Source organism: Notamacropus eugenii, chromosome 7, assembly GCF_028372415.1.
Source record: "Notamacropus eugenii isolate mMacEug1 chromosome 7, mMacEug1.pri_v2, whole genome shotgun sequence".
Classification (NCBI taxonomy): Eukaryota; Metazoa; Chordata; class Mammalia; order Diprotodontia; family Macropodidae; genus Notamacropus; species Notamacropus eugenii.
In genome coordinates this window covers 156,360,707-156,379,353 of record NC_092878.1, presented here as the reverse complement: position 1 = coordinate 156,379,353, position 18,647 = coordinate 156,360,707, and the positions used below count along the sequence as shown (strand labels likewise).

Genomic DNA, 18,647 nt, shown 5'->3' with positions numbered 1-18,647 from the left:
TTAAAGCAGAATTAGGGCCTATCTCTAAGGTTATTCTCACTTTGTGGATTAAAAACTGGTTGTGACTCCCACTTCACAAACTGCTTTGTGTTAGATGGTTTCCTGGAGCATCCTTAAGGCATGCCGCCTCGGGAAAAATGTGTACTAGAACTTTTTTCAGTCAGTGGGATGATCTTCTGATGTTCTTGGATGTCATGTGAACGGAATATGCAGTGGAATGGGGGACTCATTGAAAAGTCAATCTTGTCACTTTTGAAGCTATGTGGTCCAGCAGATCTGAAACTGGGACTGTCCTCACCTGCACAAGAAAGCCTGCTTTCTGACTCCTATTGCAGGAGCCTGGTTCAACACTACAATGGAGAGTCTGCCTGTGACATGATATTATGGTGGACTAGAGGACTGCTGCTTGTCTTAGAGACTCTGCCCATCAACATGGAAGTGGGCTGCATGGGCTCCTCTGTCCAGGATAAGGGAAAGTCTGCAGCTATCATTCTGGAAATCTAGCAAGTGTGTGTGTGTTTTCTGCCAGGCTTGTGTGCATCAGCAGTGTTACAGAAATAGGTGTGAATGTGAAGGCATTTTCCAAACTATGAGGCTGTTTGATCATTGGTCTACCCTTCATCAGCTGCTCACTACTGACAAGTTATGTATGTCGTTCAAATGGAGACTGATGGAATCTCACATTTATTCGTGAGTGTTGAGTCTCTAAAGAATTCAAGAATGTCTTACAGAATAATTTTTCAAATACAGAAAAGGAAAAAGAAGGCACCTTTTCCACTCATGAATTGTATTATTCATGGTGTTTCAAGGTACTTGAAATACTGGTGCAGTCAGCAGTGATGTTGGGCAGTCTCCAGAGTTATTTGGACTTTTCTGATCTACCTTTGATTGTCCAAGCTGTTGATTTTCACCTCTGTGCCTCTCTGATCCCAGCAAATACCCATTGTAACATTATTTTCTATGAGTTAAAATGGCCAGGTGATTTTTCCAAAATTGAAGGAAAGATGACACTGCAGCAAGTGATTAATGTATGTTGTTTGTGCATGTCAGAGATTACTCTCCCTTACTATGTAAAACATCATGGGATTCCTAAGAACAGGAATTTCTGAGTTAATAGTCCAGTAATGTTGCCATGGAAAAATACCATTTGCAGGGCAGACGGGAAACAGGTCAGCCAGATTGGAGATGCCATTAGTCTATTAATCATCTTTGCATTATTAATAAAAAATAAGATAATAAAATCAGAATGCCTTGTATATTTTTTGTGTGTGTTTTTATAACTAGCACTCAGACACATGCACATGCTAACTTAGTGCCTCTGGAACAGTCCAAGTGTGTTTGAACACATTTTTACCGTTTTCAGGTTATTTCTAAAATACAAAATTTGATTTGGTCCTAGCTTATTGAATAAATGAATACCAAAGCAGAGAAGGGGGGCAGTCATGGAATTCTAAATTTTCTGAAACTGCTCAGTTTCCTTGAAATTTGAGTACTAAGCCCTTGATAAATAATATATGATATATAGCTATTTTCATTTTTATTTAATCTTTTGTAAAGTTATTTGCTGCCCGATTTAGAGGGCTGTAAATGGAGTAACCCTGATCAACTTCCCCAGTATGTCTTGGTCACTTAAACTTGGTGTGCTGAGGTGTTAAAAGTATACCCCAAATAATGGAACTCTGGATCCCTGACTCTGTTTACATCCTGGTAGGGTGGGAAAGTGGTTCGTGCAGTCCATTTTTAGATTAAATGGTATGGTGGAGAGTTAAAGAGCATAAAGCCCAAGGCCTTATTTGCCCTTCTGGGGAATTTGGGGGAGGGATGGGGAGACATTTATTTCTCAACATTTCTCTTCATCACAGAAACAAGTCTTTTTTCCTTCAGGGAAAACCCTGATCTTTTTTTGTAGAATGTTTCTTAAATCAGGTTGACTTGTCTAATGTTGATTGGCCTTTGCAAATAGCAGAGGACTTTATTGCATCAGGAAAGCTTAAATAGCAACTTGATTAGAAGAGGAATGGTAAGATGTTAGAAATCTTTTTTCAAAAACACATGTAGTGCTCACTAAGGTGGAGAAAAATGTACTTTGTGAATGATCCCAGAACTAACATTGTATGCTTACGTTTGTTACATACGTGGCAGGTAATGTTAGCAGTACCTGAATCTTCTAGTCATGGACACTGTTAGTCATGAAAAGTTACACATTTTGGGAATGGAGGACGTCACGTCTGCTAGAATTTGCCCTTGGCCACTTTTATTGGTAGCGGTCTTATTTCTTTTGGTAGTTAGCTTACCTTTTTGATAAACTTTTACTACATGTCCCTTGTGAAGCTGTTGGCATGTCTAAAAACATACCCTATTTTGGTAGGTGAATTTTGGTTAGGTGCCGTGTCAAAGGTTAGGTTTTTAATTATATTCAAGCTTATTCATGCCCTGAAGGCTGTGGTTCTCTTGATATGGATAAAGGAATTCATGTCAGCAGGTGTAATGGGAAGGTGACATGATATACTTTGGAGAACCAAATTTATTGGTAAGTAATTTTGCCTTACAGATACCTCTTTTCCTTAAAAGTGTAGTATGGAAAATCTCCATTAAAAACATATTCTGAAATCTCGTCATAGCATGAAAATAAACTAGGTTTTTAGTGGCTATGCTGCTCCCTGGAGAGTGTGTTCTGGTAGGACCTACCTCACAGGAAAGGCTTTAAGTGCAGATAGCCATGTTTGTCTGGCATCTGGCCACCCTCACCAGCCACAGTCTCATCACCAGGTGGTGAGCAGCTGCCAGATTTGAGTTCTTCTCTCCAAGGCATTTCATGATACCTTCTAGTCAAGTATGGAGCGGAGGGATTGGTGTCTGCATTGGTGAATGAAGGACCCATGCACTTAGGAAATCTCAGCTATTTTGATACACTGAATGAAAGACATAAAAACCTTCATGGAGTAGGGCTGAATGTCATGACACTTGCTAGCAAAATTTTTACTGGTATTATCTGAGTCAGGATTAATTAAATCTTTAAAGTAATGAGACAGTAAAAAACCAAAACAAAAACCTGTCTCCTTTAAATTTTTTTTTTCTCATTTGAAAGGAAGGTTTGTTTTCAGTTTAAGAAATTTACAAATATACAGAAAGTTATCTAGAATTGATTGACCAAGTCTGTAACTTTCCAACCATTAAATTTCTAAAGATACAGCATTTCTAGTTTCAAGGGGAAGAAATCATTGGGAATTACTTACGATTGGAACCATGGGAAAACGTCCCTGCGAAGGAAATGTTTTAAGACATTTTTGGAGATATGATTGATGCCTTTTAAAAACTTGAATATCTTTAAGTATACTGCCCAGCTTTAGAATTTGGAAGGTTATAAAATAGAGATACCTGTGTATGTAGTAAATGTTCCATTTTGTACTGACACTAGTGTCAACTCAAGAGTATGTTTCTCAGTTTTGAGTTCACATGATCTTCACTTCATTTTGTTCAGTCTTGGTATTGAAATGAGAGTTTTATTAGAATCCTGCACCTTAAAGTTTAAAAAATACAGTAATCTGCTGGAGTTTTCTTTTAGATTTCTGCTCTGTCAGGGGATGTCTTGTCAAATCATTTCAGAATTGCTTTTTCAGACCAGAAATAGTTCTGCACTTTTAGTATTTGTATTTTGTGAAATGCTTCTTTAGTCTCCAAGAATATTTGAGAAAACATTGAACTTGGCATGATGCAGAAAGTCCCCTATAGAATTTAAAGAATAGCTTACATCCCACAATCTAGTCTTTTCCTTCTTCAATATTACACGGCTACATTGATTTACATTAGTTTTTTAAAATGGTTTCATATCCATAAACTTGCTTGACACAGCAAGCCTATCTTCAGATAGGGTATGTAACCTGTTTTACAGCTGAGGAAACCAAGACCAGAAGGATAAGAAACTTGCTTATAACTAGTTAGTAGTAGAATTGGGACTAGAACTTCTGCCTCCTAATTGCCTATAGGGTTTTTCCATTATGATTTTGCTGTTTTACCTTTTATTACTTTCCTCCCGATAGAGAAAATAGAAGCATCTTTGGCATTAGTATTTTCTTAGGTCTTTTATGGCTTAGGATACTGTCTTTTAAAATTGACTTACTTGTGCAGTTTTATTTTTGTCTGCGTGAAGTCCTATAGATTGTTTCATTATAAAACCATACTTCTCATCTTAAAGTGTGTGGTAGTTTCTCCCTTCACCCCTGCCATTTTCCTTTCAACCCTACTATACCCAAGGGCTTAGGTCCAAATCATTTTCTAGAGTGTCACATAACATTGTTTACCTTGCTAAATTAATACCTAGATCAAGTCAAAATAGATGATTGTACCCTTGTAAACCTAGTATATATGCTTGAACATTTTCAGTGAAATATTTATTCAGGAAAATGTGATTATTTGGAGCAGAGGTGTTAAACTCAGTATCAGCCAGTGCACTCTCACAGAACTGAAGTTGCCTGCCCTATAGAGATGCATAGGAACCTAAAGCACATTGCAGAAGAAATAACTTTACCCTTTGAAAAGGCCTATTTCTGAAGGAAAGATCCCTTGAAATAAAACTACCTGGGGAGGGAGAAAAAAATGACTAGATTTTTGTGAATTGAAATTTTGTTAGGCCTCACAAATGATAGCGTGTTTTAATTATAAAAACTGGAACATAATTGAAGAGCTAATATCATAGTACATTTAGTGCTAAGCACGTTTTAAATGCCTGCTACACTATTGAATTGTGTAGGTAATGTATACCTAGAATGTTCACTTAAATTACTTAGTTTGCCTTCATACCTGAGGGAAATATTCAAAATTGGAATGTTTGCATCTTGCATAGTGGTAAAATAACCAGGATTGGCAAAGTATCTTTCACAGACTTTGTTAGAATATGGGCCAGGATGATGACAGAAAGTTTAATGTTCCCTCTTAACTTAGAGTTTCATAAGAAATAACTTTATCTGCAGATTCCAGTTCAGTTTTTCATGGCCAAGTGTCCCGAAATCCCTGCTCTTCTGATGTTTAGTAACTGGTCCACTTCTTGACAGGCTTGTCAAAGAGGTTAAATGATAAATGTGTGGTGGTCCTTCCAAAGCAAGACTGAAGCACATTCACAGGTCTGCATAAGGATTTGACTGTCCTTTTGGGATCTTTCCTGTGTTTGACGAAGGCTTCATTCTTTAATGCTTAACACTTAACAGTTAAAGAAACACTGAGTTATAAGAACTATAAAAAGCAAAGAAGTAGTTCAAGTATTATCTTAGGGATATTGATTTATCATCATTCTTACATAGAATTAACATTTTCAACACCCAAGTTCAAAGAAAATATAAGATGTGTAATAGAAAAAGTAAGAACAGTTGTTTTAACTGTAGAACTAATTTAAAATTTTAGAGTCTGCCCCAAGTTCTCCAAGAATGGGAAGTCCATTGAGTCCAAAGAAAAATATTGAAACAAGTAACCTTCAAACAATGTCTAGAGGGTTGTCTACCAGTTTGCCTGATCTGGACTCGGAGCCTTGGATAGAAGTAAAAAAGAGGCATCGTCCGTCCCCAGTTAAATTAAAGGTAAGCTACTACCATTTCCCCGATAAGGGACAGAATCTGTTAGAGCAGGCTTAGGATGAGTAAGAGAATGTTAAACTTTTTTTTAACTAAGTAAAGCATATGTGTAAATCTTGAAGGCCACAGTCTAAAATTTTAATTAGATTGTCATTGCTTTGCTCAGGTGACATTGTGTCTTGTCATCTGAACAGCTTTAAAATTTGTACTGTTCAAGCATACAGTTATTTCTCACTTAGAAAAGGCATGACATTTTCTTGTCACATGTAAAAACAAAGTAAAATGAGAAAGTGCTTCTCATTGTTCTTAGAAGTGTAAATGGTTAAGAATTTGTGTACTTCTTTGTTGATGCTGAGAATGCACAACATATGTGATGACTTTGTAAAAATTAAACTATATAATTATTTTCTCAAAGATACTCTTTCTCTCCCGCCTGTTCCCCCTGCCCTTGCCCTCCAGTTGAGAAAGCAAGAAAAACAGAATCTCTTATAAACATGGATAGTTAAGGAAAATCAATTCCCACATTGCCCTAACATGGCTTCCTCCCATCTTCCCTGACCCTCCCACAGTGTGTCATTGTGTAGTCGTGAGTCTGTCATTTCTCTCAGAAGGTAGGCACATTGTGGGTCATGTGTCCTTTGGAGTCACGGTTGGTCATTGTTTGGTTCAGAGTCTGTCATCCTGGTATAAAGTATTCTCCAGGTACTGCACCATTCAGTTTGTGTAAGTCTTCCAGGTTTCTCTGAAACCCTCTCCACCATTTCTCACTGCACAGTAGCATTCTGTCACAGCCACACACTATAGCTTGTCCAGCCATTCCTCAGGGGATGTGCACTCCTTCAGGTTCCAGTTCTCTGCCATTTGGTCACCTTCTTACCAAGAAGGGAAGGGGGAAAGGTCAGGATGAACCAAGTTATGTATGTAATGATCTCACTGGTTGGGGGGTGTGTGTGGGTGTGTGTGTGGGCGTGGGTGTGTGCGTGTGTGGGCGTGGGTGTGTGCGTGCATGGGCAGTTTTAACCTAAGTGTCGACATCTCTTTAAAAGGTTGACTGTGATACGCTTGATATTCTTTTAGGACTATACAAAATAGATAAGGAGTTTGAAGAATTTAAGAACTTTTAGATTTTGGCATGCAAATAAGTAAGGATTTTATTTCTTTGTCACCCTCTCAGAATGTTAAGTCTGAGCAGATAACTAAACAATCATAGCAAAAAAAAAATAAAGGCCTTTGTTATAATTCTATAATGAAAGTCATGTTAGACTTAACTAGTCTCTTGTGATAGATTTTTCAGGCTCATAATCCTAGGGAAAGCAGGAGATTCACCTTGTTTTGACTTTAGAATTTCAACTTTTAATTACCAGGAAATGTTTGGGGGTTTTTTTGAGACAGTTATTATTAAATGAAGGGCCATACTGAAATGTTACCAATGCCCATTTTCAGTCTGGGAAGATTTAAAATAAATGTATTTCTTGGGCTTGGCAGTATAGTGACTTTTAGGACAGAATGTTTATTAAAAAATTTGGTAGAAATAGTGACCAGTGAAATATGTGGAATATTGAATCAAAAGTTGAAGTTTGTAAGTGGACCTAAAGCTTCCATTTAAGTTCAAGTTATCCAAACCAGAATGAAGCTTTATAGATTTGATTTCTAGTCTTCAGAGGGTCGTTTTAAAAAATGGAGCTTGAGAACACTTTGAAGCTGTCAGGAGAACTCTCAGAATAATTAAAGGGAGAATAATGACTGCAAGGAAAGGGTAAGGAAACTGAAAATAATAGTCCTGGAGCAGAGAAAATGAGGACAATTTATTAATACTCTGAGTTCTGTTCAGATTTATTAGAAAATGATAAGCGGTGCTTGATGTCTGCTGAGAATGATGTGTGAGAAGATGAAGGCTAGAAAGTTTCAGATTTGGAAAGCAAGTCTTTTCACTGTTTCTAAACTTTGAGCTGTTATGAAAGTAAGCTGTGGAACCTCTTTCTGTGGAGGTCTTAAAAAAATACAGGACAATTTTTTTTATCCTTATGGGAGCAGCTTCCTTTATTTAGATCCTTGATGAGACAATAGAATCGTCCAGATTGTTGTATTCCAGGTTGTGCTTCTACACTCACAAATTTAGGTGTTTTCTGTACCAGACGTCAGGGCTCTAGACCCACTGACAAAAGTTATTTGCAGGAGAGGAAGGCAATTGTAGAGTGGATTTGCAGGGATTTCAAAATTGGTAGGGGAAAGACAAGTGAACAAAAGTCTTTAGTTGCTCTCAGTAGCCTGAGTGCTTTTTTAGAAGTGTGAAAGAGGTTTTCATTCAGATTAAGCACAGAATGCTTGTGACTGAGAACTCGGCAGTGTTTTGATTTGACACTGGAAGAGCTCAGAGGCTGGAATGGCCCTGGCAGTAGCCTCCACCGTGGTCCTCCATTGAGCCATTATTAGGTAATCTCAGTTTGCCTCTGAGGCCTGCATGGCTTGTGAGACACTGCACCTTGGTGACCAGAGTAGGCCTCCCAATTTGAGAGAAGCACTTAGTTATTTGTGTTTGCCAGATTTCTCTTTCCTAAGTTGTAGGACCATTCAATGTGTTTTAAATGTTAGAGAATAATGGTTGGTTTTTCCATCTTAAAATTGTTGCGTTTTATGAATACTTGAAAACTAGCTGTGTTAGCTTTGTCATTGACCTCTTATTGGGAATAGCATGTGTTTATGAAAGAATGGAGGATTTTGTACAGTTTCTGTGAAGGGGTGTACAATACATGTTGTCTTTGAGTTGCTGTCTTTGAAATTTGAGTTCATTGCAAAAGATGAATTGAATAATCCATACTCATGACTGAATTCTACTGCTTAGATTCTTCCCACTAACTGTTCTAATAATAGATTACTCATAAAGTAAAAAAATATGGTGTCTGTCTGCTTACAATATATAAACCACACTGTGGTATATTACATATTTAAAATTCGTGATAAAGAACACATTGTGTCCTTTATCATGAACATCAAATGGGTAATTATTTATATTCATTATGTAATATAATTATTATATGTAAATATATCATATATTATATAATTATTTATATTTAATTATCTCACTAATTTCAAGGAAATGCAGTTAAGATGGAGCTTAATTTTCACATAAAGCATGCATATAAAATCTATTTCAAAATCTTCCTAGAAGGAACCATAGAGACCATCTTAGATGAGGAACTAGCCCATGGTCACACAATCATTCAACCAATATTTAAGCCTTATACTGTGCTAGGAGGTGAGTATACAAAGACAAAATAAAAAGTCTCAAGGAGATTACGTTATTTTTGTAGAAGGTAATATGTGCATATATAGTGTATACAAAGTAAATACAAGGTCAGTTATTTGTGAGCAAGACACTGATAGACGGGATCAGGAAAGGCTTACGAGGTAACAGGAGCTATATATCTTTTTGATGGAAACTATAAAGTTGTTAGTGATAAAGCCAACAAGCACTTACTAGGCTCTTACTGTGTGCAGGATACTGTAGATTCAAAGGCCAATTGAATACATTTCCTGTTCTCAAGGACCTTACATTGTTTTGGGAAAATGAAACGTGTAAAAAGATAAATATATGCACGATTATTTGAAGGTGAAGATAAAATAGGTTCATCATGAAAGACTTCCTGTCAACAGGTGATACATGAGCTGAACCTTTTAAGGAAGCCAGGGATTTTAAGAGGCAGAGGTAAGGCAAGACTTTCCAGGCATGGAGGATGAACCTTTACCAGAGGCAAGCTGAGTTTGGGGTCTATCAGTTATGTCTGTTTCATTGGAACATAAGATAGGTTGATGGAATAGCTTGATATATAAGCTTAGAAAGGTAGCTTTGTATCTAAAAGTGGAATGGTTTGTATTGAGGAAGTAATGGGTTTTCTCTTGTAAGAGGTCTTCAAGCAAAGGCTGGATATATGGTAGAAAGGATTCCTTTTGGAGAAAAGATTTTACTAGATGGCAGTTGAGGTATGTTAGGAATAGGAATAGGAATTCTTATTGTTGATAGGAATTTCCAATGGTAGTAGGTGACAGAATCGCTTAAATAGGTAGTAGGTGATAGAAATATTCAGGCTTGTATTTTAGAAGGAATTAACATTAATTGTGATTTGAAGGATGGACTGAAGGAGAACGAAAGCAAGGAGGCTTTTTGCAGTAATGTAGGTCTGAGGTGACGAAAACCTGCATTGGGAGGTGACATTGGGAGTGAGACGAGGGGACAGAATGGAGGTGTTCTGTAGAGGTAAAATTTGGAAGACCTGGCAGCCTACTGGAAAAGGGGCAGAATAAAGAAGAGTGAAGAGGGAGCTGCAAACCCTGGTAACTAATTGGATGTAATATGGATAGGCAAGTTAGGAAGGGGCCTAGGAAATGTCATGATTTTGAGATGCTTGTAGAAATATCTCATTGGAAACGTTGAGTAGGATGCAAGATTGGAACTCCAGACAGAAACTGGGCTAGTATTATAGCTAGCAGTAGCCTGGGCTGACATCTCTGCCTAGAGATAGTTGAGCCCCTGATAATATATAGCTAGAGGAGAGACTTTGGGATATACCCACAGCAAGACCAGATGTGGATGATGAACAGGAGGAGTGGGCAGAGAGAGAGGAGAGGCTATTCAGAAGGATGTAGTTAACCTTGTCAGTTGTGGGAGAGAGAGCAGGGAGCATGAGGTCTGGGAAGAGGCTTTCTGCTCTTGCCCTTAAAAGATTGTTGTTGGTAACTTTGAGGGGATCAGTTTTAGTTGCGTGGCAAGTTTGAAAGCTAGATCTCGAGGGGCTGAGGAATGAGCAGCGGGAAAAGTAGAAGCAGTGAGTATAATAGCTGCAGTAGCTTATTTATATAGTGTTTTAAGGTTTACAAAGCACTTCACATATATTATGTCTTTTGATCCTTCTAGTAACCCTTTGAGGTGGGTGTTCTTACTATCCCCATTTTACAGATGAGGAAACTGGGGCTGAGAAAGTTAACTCATCAAGACTCACAGCAGTTTCATAGATGAGATTTAAACCCAGGTCTTACTGGTTCTGAGTCCAGTGCTGTAGTTACTGCTGTCTTTTTTTGGAGGGGGGGTAGAATTTGGCAGTGAAAGGAGAAAAGATATAGAATGAAAGCTTGGGGGCCTAGGGGATAGGAATTTTCTTGAGATAGGAAACCTGTGGACACCTGTAGCCAGCAGGGAAGGAAACAGATGTGGGAGATTAAAGCCAGAGAGGTTAATAGAGAGAACCAAAACTCCCCGAGTCCACCTGGAGAGGATGGGATTAAGAGCCAGGTTAAGGTTTTATTTGGCCTTGCCAGAGGAGAAGCCCAACTAACTTTCTGGGAAGCTTGGAGGATGATAAGGGGATAAACAGCACTAGGAGGGCAGCCTCTGAGCCCTGCTTTGGACAAGGGCAGGGATAGGTGGGAGCATTGGAGGCTTGAGAGAGGGAAGCTGTAGAGCAGCCCCTGTGGCAGAGCGCCAGGAGATTTCTCATCCTTTAAAGTCCTACTTCAGAAACTTATGCTAAGAGTTTATTTTTTGGTGTTATTATAAAAGTTTTATAAAAGTTTTTTAACTACCAGTGGCATAGTTATGGAATATTTATTTTAAAAGAGGAAAACTTGATGCCTCTGGTGGTCATCCCAGATAACATTTGTATGTATCTTTTCATCTTGTCTTCACCATTATCCTTTAAAGCAGAACTGTAGTGGAAGTGCCCTGCTTTGTGATTTTGGCAGGAGTGCTTCTATGTTGCTTTTTACTATATGTTTCAGTTTTCCTATTTAAAACTACTTTGAAGGAAAGCCCAGTGGCTGCCAGAGCTCTCATTCATGAGACATGTCCATCTTCCTTAACTTTGTATAAAGAAAAAGAAATAAAATTTAAAAACATAATAAATACTTGTCTGTGATAATGGAGGGGATCAGAGATAGTCTCAGAACTACATATTTTATTCTGAAAGGTGCGTTTACATTTCCCTAGAGAACGAGTGCTTCCCCACTCAAGCCTAAGAGGCACTCAGGTTTACAAAAATCTGGAGTTTCCTCAACTGTTTCTGTTTCTTCACTGGCTTTCTTTCCCACCTAGTACCCTATCTACTTCTCCATAGTCCTGTTTAAGAAGCTTATTGATATCTTTAGTTTTTCATCACTCACACTTCCCAAGAATCCCCAAATCTCAGAGTGTATGGAATCATAGATTTAAAGCTGGCAGGCTCCTGAGATGCCACCTGATCCAGCCCTCTCATTTTATGAGGCCTAAAGAGATTTAAGTGACTCGCCCAAGGGCATCACTGAGAGTAAAGTGGCAGAAGCATGATCCAAGCTTGCCTTACACACAGTATCCCAGAAACTTACCAGTCAGTAAAGACTGGTTATGTCCCAGCCATGTACCAGGTACTATGCCAAGTGCTAGGGATGTAAGTCAAAAAAATAGTCCTTTAATGGGGGAGGGGCAAGACAGTCTAATAAGTTGACAAGTCTGGGTTGGTGGAAGAGGAAGGGAGTTAAGGAGGTGAAGGTACCTGGCCTGGGGTATGATAAGAGATGTTCAGAAAAGCACAGAAGCAACCCCTGGTGAGGAATGGGGAGAGGGCTGTGCCGTACCCCTTCCTTAAATAGAGGCCCTGGAGCTCATGGTCCTGCCCTACAGTACGAGTCAACACCTGGGAAGAGTCCTCCATAGATAAATCCTACAAGGAGCCAGCTAATCTCTGTCCTTGATGGGAGAACTTTGCCTTGAGAGGCGCCCTGACACTTTGGGTACTTTTAATTGTTGGAAGTTTTTTCTTTAATCACTTCTAACTTAGCCTCTGTGGCTTTTACCCATTGTCTCCAACTAAGAAGAATCTCAGGTCCTCCCACAGCCTTTTCCTCCATGTTCTGAGAAGGCGTGTCACTGTACAAGTTGTGCCACTGTACAGGTTGTGCCATTGTACAAGTTCCTAGCTGAATTGCTTGGAAATGGGACCTGAGAAATGGAGGGGAGTGGAGTCTGGACTATGTTACGATCATCTCGGCTACATTGCTCCTGCCTTCATCCTGTTCCATGGCCTCCCTTCACCTCCACTGTACCCTTGCAGCCTATGTCTTACTGTTCCCTCTTCAGTTGGCCTGCCTGGATCCTGTACCCACAGCCAGGAAACAGCAGTGCTTTTAAAATAAAGTTTTAATTTCTTATTAAAAGATGTTTCCTTTTGCTTTTACCATCAGTTATTTCAACCCCTGCAGTCCCCAAAGAAACACTGGTGATAAAGGAAAATGAGCGAGAACGTTGGCTACTGACTATATCTCAGTGTATGTGATACAAGTCCTTAGATTTAGAGGAGGAGGGACTTTAGAACACACCTCAGCCAATCCCCTTCCATTTTCCAGATGAGGAATCTGGCTCAGAGAGGTTGTATTACTTGTCCCAGGTTACACAGCTAATGTATGTCTGAAGCCGAATTTGAACGCAGGTCTTCTGATTCCACATCCTGCATTCTTTTGTGGGTGATCCCTGACTCCAAGCTCTGAGTTAGGAGTTATTTGATATCCATGATATTCTTTAATTTCTTATTCAACTTGACTTCATTTAATTAATTTATATTTTGTTAAAAATGATTAAAGAATTGAAAAATTGAGCCAGTGAAAGAAAAGGATTCATGACTAATTATTACCTTCAAGTATTTTAGAAGATACTCTAGAACAGATATGTGGTCATTTTTCTTTTTTCCAGCTCCTTGAGGACAAGAGCTCTGTTAAATTGGACCCATTTATACCCAGAGTTCTGAGGTGCCAGTGTTACTTTATAAAACTTAATATAAAATGGCATAGGAATAAAATTTTTGAATGTGTTTATATAAGCTTTAATACATTAGTATATGTTATATTTTGCATGATAATTGTTCAGGCTGCAGGTTATTTTAAAAGATTATTTTTGTCTTTAAAAAGTTTTATTGATGCCTTTTGCTTTTCCATCACATTAACTTATGATTATATTCTTCCCTTTCAGCTGCTATAAAGCGTTTTTTAAAAAGTACCTTCTTAATGAGGTCATTTGTTGTAATTGAATATATATTACTGCTTATTGATACTTAGTGATATCTTACTCCCACTCATCTCTAAACTCCTACCAGAAAATAATACATTTTTAGAGGTTTTAGGGTTTGCAGGTACTTTGCTTGTAACGACAATAAAGTTTAGACATTTTCATCCCCCTTTAATAGAAGCACTGAGGCTGAAGGGTGCTGACTTGCCCTGACGTCTACCGCAAGGAAATGTAGTCTCAAGCCTACATCCCTTGTTCTCAGTCTGGTGTCTTTTCTGTTGTACTCGGCTGCTCTATGGACTGGGGCTTGTGTAACTCAGAGGGTTGTGCTCATTTTAGGCCCATAACATGGTCAGTGAGCAGCTTGGGCTCACTGTACTGAGCTCCAAACTTTGGCCATCTCGTTGTTGTTGTATACCAATTGGGTCTTCATACTGTCCATGAGTTTTTTTTGTCAGGGATACAGGCGCAGTTTGCCATTTCGTTCTGCTGTGGATTAGGGCAAAGAGGTTGAAGTGACTTGCTCAGGGTCACTCAGCCTCTGGTGAGTGTCTCCGCCAGATTTGAACTTAGGATGATGAGTCTTCCCAACTCCAGATCCTGTGCTCCATCTGCTGCGGTGTGGTCCTGTACCTCAGTAGTAGAACCGTTCTGAGCACTACATGTGGTGTGTGTGTGTGTATATGTAAGAGTTGCACATGTTTAAAAATACGTGCATGTTTATGTCATATGCATGTTGTTGGATTATAAATGCCACAAAAAATAGAAATTAAAAAAAGATAAAAATAAAAGAAATTCTCAAAAACAATTTAAATTTTATTAACAATACCAAGAACCTTTGTCTTGCAAAAAAGTATTAATAGTAGCTATTAGTGAGAAGTTCCTGAATATACTTCATTATTTTTGAAAATCTTGTTGCTGTGCACTTGGTGGTGAAGCAATTTGAAAATCTAAGTGTAGTTTGTTTTCATGCTTGATTTTTAATACTGGTTGTAGCTGGAAAGAACTTCTTACAAAGGCACATACATCCAAAGGGGAAAAGGGCATCGTTGGGCGCACTCACTAAATCATTATGCTGTTTTCTGGGCCATATGTGTTTTTAACAATAGGGTTAAAAACCTATTGAAATGCTTCGTTGGGAAGATTTTTTGACAAATTAGAAAAATTTAAGTCTACATTTATGAGAGTTTGCATAGCTGACATGTATTTTTGGCACAAAATTTGGTTTTTAAATGTCTTGCTGATGATGATGGTTTTATACCATCATTGGTATAAAGCCACTGTATACACACACATTAACAAAAGTTGGATATAGATACAATTTTTAAATAACCTTGTGAATTTATAACTTGGGTTTCTTGTCAGATATGTGAAGAGCCCTTTCCCAGTTAGAATTGTATTGTCTTCACTCCTTGCTTCCATGTAGGATTTTTCTAAAGCCTCTTGTCCCTTAGGCAATATCTGGAAATCTACTTAACCCACTGGCTGAAAAGGAGAGATGAGAGGACAGCACTTGTCCCCTTTTTCCATTAGGGTAGTCTGTGTGATTCCCCGAGCTTGTGTCTCAAGTATGGGCTCCAATGCCAGGCTGTATAATGGTCTCTAATGCCAAGCTGTATATTAAATGTTAGTAAAGTTTAATATATTTAAGACAATAAATAGAATAATAGTTGGGGCCCCTAAATGGATCATAGTATCAGTTTCACTCTAGTTCTATCTCCCAATCTAACATAGCAAAGAAGAGGGTTTTTGATATTTTCTTGTGTCTCAGGTGAAGACCTTATATTTTCAGGAAAATCCAGTGGGTGGTGCTCTATGCAGTTTGACCCAAACATAGATAAAAATAAGATTTGTTGATGTGTTGTTTTTTTTTTAAGTTTCATTTCCAGCTAAACAATTCTATCTTTCCCCATGAACACTTCTCCCTCCCTTCTCCCCCTGCTTTGAAAAACATTCCAAACTTAACAAACAGCAAATAAAATGAGTGTTTCCACCTGGATCTGCATGGACTAGAGATCTCATGTCAAGCTTGCTTTTCTTATTTAGTCTGTAATACTAGTAAGTATTAGTCTGTAATATATTGTACATGTGATTTTCAGAGTGGCATTGCTTGGCTGGACTTGTTTCTGTTCTCTTTTGTAAGCTCTTTATAATTAAGAAAAACAGCTAAGGAAGACCTTTGGACAGTGACCCTGTCTGACAGTGAGGTATTGGCTATTCCCATCCAAAATCATCTCTTGACTGGGAATAGGACTGGATCACACTCTTTGGAGTTCTTAATTCTGTTAGAACAAACCTTTTACTTTTTTCTTCAGATTTAAGGTCACTTAAGACTCTTGTCCCAGTAGATTTTAATAAAATTGGCACTGAAACTAGATTTTTTAATAGGTATTCACTGTCAATCAATCAGCCAAGGGTCTGATCAACTCCTGTGGATGCCAGCATTGTGCTATATACACATTGTGAGAGACCCAAAAGAATTTTAGGATGTGTCCTTTCCTTAAAAGGAATTTGTTTTATAATTGAGAAGACAAAAAATAAAAATTAAATGTTAAGTCAATATGCTGAGTATAGTGAAATTAGGAGTTGAGAAAACACATGAATTATATAGATATTAGAGGAGGTTTCCAAGAAGGTTGTGTGCCTGGAACAGACAACTTTAGCTTTGCTAGATAAACAAAGTTTAGGTTAAGTGGAAGAGGAGAGGGATAGAATTGGAAAAAGGCAAACATCATGGGAGTGGGCATAGAAGCAGCATGGTCAGGACAGTAAAGCCATGCTGGCTGCAGGCGAGATGAAGCACGTGTGTGAGAACAGTGGGAAAAGAATATGTACGGGAAGGATGGGTCAGGAATGGTTGCATAACGTCATGTGGTGGAGTAGAAACAAGCTGTGGATTTAATGCTTGACCAAGAACCCTCTGTTGGTCTTCTACCACCTGCTCTCTTGTCTGAGTTATTTACCTTTATGAGCCTTAGTTTACTTGTCCGAAGTAAAGATGCTCAAGGTCTGAGTCCCTTTCAGGGTCTGTATCTCAGACCCTGTGAGCTTAGGTTTACAAAGTGCTTTGCTCACAACAACCCTGTAAAGTGTAAAAATTCTCTCCATTTTACAAGTGAGGAAACTGAGGAGTAGATGCACTGACTTGCTCGACAGCTAGTTAGTTGTCAGAGCTGTACTATAGTATAGGGCTTTAAAAGGCAGAGTCTTAGACCTTCATGCTGCTGATAATAGAGCTTAGTCTGGTCATTAACAGCCCTGAGAAAGTGAAATTGTAACGGGAGAAACTAGGAAAGCTCTTTAGAGAATCCTGGTGCCTGGAGCCATTCTGCTGGCTGTGCGCACCAACTCCCTGACTGCTTCCTTAGCCAACGTAGCCTCCGTTGGACTGTATCAAGGCTCTTGGGACTAGGTACAGAGATAGAAAAGTCACTTTTGTTCTATTAGAATAGAATTTTTTGAAAATGTCAGTTTTGAGCATTTTTCTTGAAGTTGCACTTGGACATTAACCTTATTAGGATCAGGGAAGTAGATGTGGCCTATGAGTTGAAGGACGTTCTTCTTCTACTGAAAGATCAGCAGGGGCAGGGTTTTAGCCTAACGCCTCCAACGTGAGGTCCAGCACTGCTTGCATACATTTTACTTTATTTTAGTAAACTGCTATTATAGTAATGACCAAATAGTGATCTGTCTGCAGAAAGTCCTCCTTAGAATGTGACTTAGGAAATCAAAGGAAGGCCCTTTTGAGTTCTTGCATGGACATTAAGTGGGTTAGGAGCTGATGTATGAGCAGGAGAGTGCTGCCGAATATGGGAAGAGACTAAGGAGAAAAAACCTGAGCTGGAAACGCTTAGGATTTACTGGCTGGACTGGGAAAGACCACATAGAACTTCAAACCTGAGCTGTATGAAAAGGTTTCATCTGTGAAGTACATCGGCATTCTTAATCTTGTTGGGATATGCCAGACTGTTCGGTCAGTCTGGTGATAAATGCATGAAAGCAAAGATACAAGATTGCCGGGAAAATCATTTCTGTGGAAATAGTTACCCAGAGTACTTAAAAGTGCACGGACCCTAAGTTGAGAACCCCTGTGTCCAGAAATCAGACAAGTCAGCAGCCCCACTATCTGTAGTTCTGAAGTTCTTTCTGCATTCTGTTTTAAGGTGGACATTTAGTATGGAAGTAAATGGATTAGAGGTAGATACATTGCTTTTTAAAAGCTTGTTACAGTGAACACTAGGTAGACTATATTGGTACTAGGTGAATTTTTATCCATGGGGAACAATTAGGTGGTTGGCACAATTGTTAGGCTAGGTGGTACAGTGGTTAGAGTGCTAGAACTGGAGTCAGGAAGACCTGAGTTCAAATGTGGCCTTAGACACTTCCTGGCTGTGTGACCTAGGCAAGTCACTTAACTGTTTCAGATGAAACTCAGTTTCCTCATCTGTAAAATGAGCTGGAAAAGGAAATGGCAAACCACTCCACTATCTTTGCTAAGAAAATCCCAAATGGGGTCATGAAGAGTCAGACGCGATTGAACAACAATAGTCTTTTAGCCTCTAAAATGTGAGACAAAATAAACTTGTAAACGACTTCTGTTTTCTCTTTCTAAATATCCAGGTATGCATGGCCCATGTATATAGTTTTAGACATAGCGATGTGGTATACAGCTTCCATGCCATAATTGGCCTTAATGATAGTCCATCATTTTGGGGGAGAAACAGGGAGAGTAGGTCTTGGTATAAGTGATTTTGAACTTAAAGTGTTTGAAGATGGAAGGCCAGCTTTACATTTATTCTCTGTGTGATCTTGGGTGAGTTAGCCTCTCTTTAAACAGGACCTCAGTTTCCCCATCTCTAAAATGAGGTTTGATTAGGTGATCCCCAAAGTAATTCTGAACCTGAAATCGTGTGTGTCTGTGTCTCCGTGTGTGTGTGTGTGTGTGTGTGTGTGTGTGTGTGTGTGTGTGTGTGTGTGTGTATAGAAGCAGACTTTTTGTAGTCACTTAGTCTTTGTTGGGGCAGAAGAATGTTCATTCATGTGATCACTTATTGGGA

The 18,647-nt window shown here is 38.7% G+C and overlaps 1 protein-coding gene across 5 annotated transcripts in view; it reads left to right on the top strand.

The window, feature by feature from the left end:
- The window catches only part of LARP1B (La ribonucleoprotein 1B), an 82,650-nt gene that overhangs the window by 39,826 nt on the left and 24,177 nt on the right, over positions 1-18,647 (top strand). For 4 of the 5 annotated variants that reach the window (XM_072624561.1, XM_072624563.1, XM_072624562.1 and 1 more), the window contains exon 10: positions 5,398-5,570. In XM_072624561.1, coding sequence (XP_072480662.1) covers positions 5,398-5,570 — 173 coding nt within the window. Of the gene's footprint in view, positions 1-94; positions 1,248-5,397; positions 5,571-18,647 lie in introns of those variants that run through there. The other variant, XM_072624564.1, reaches the window with a different exon arrangement.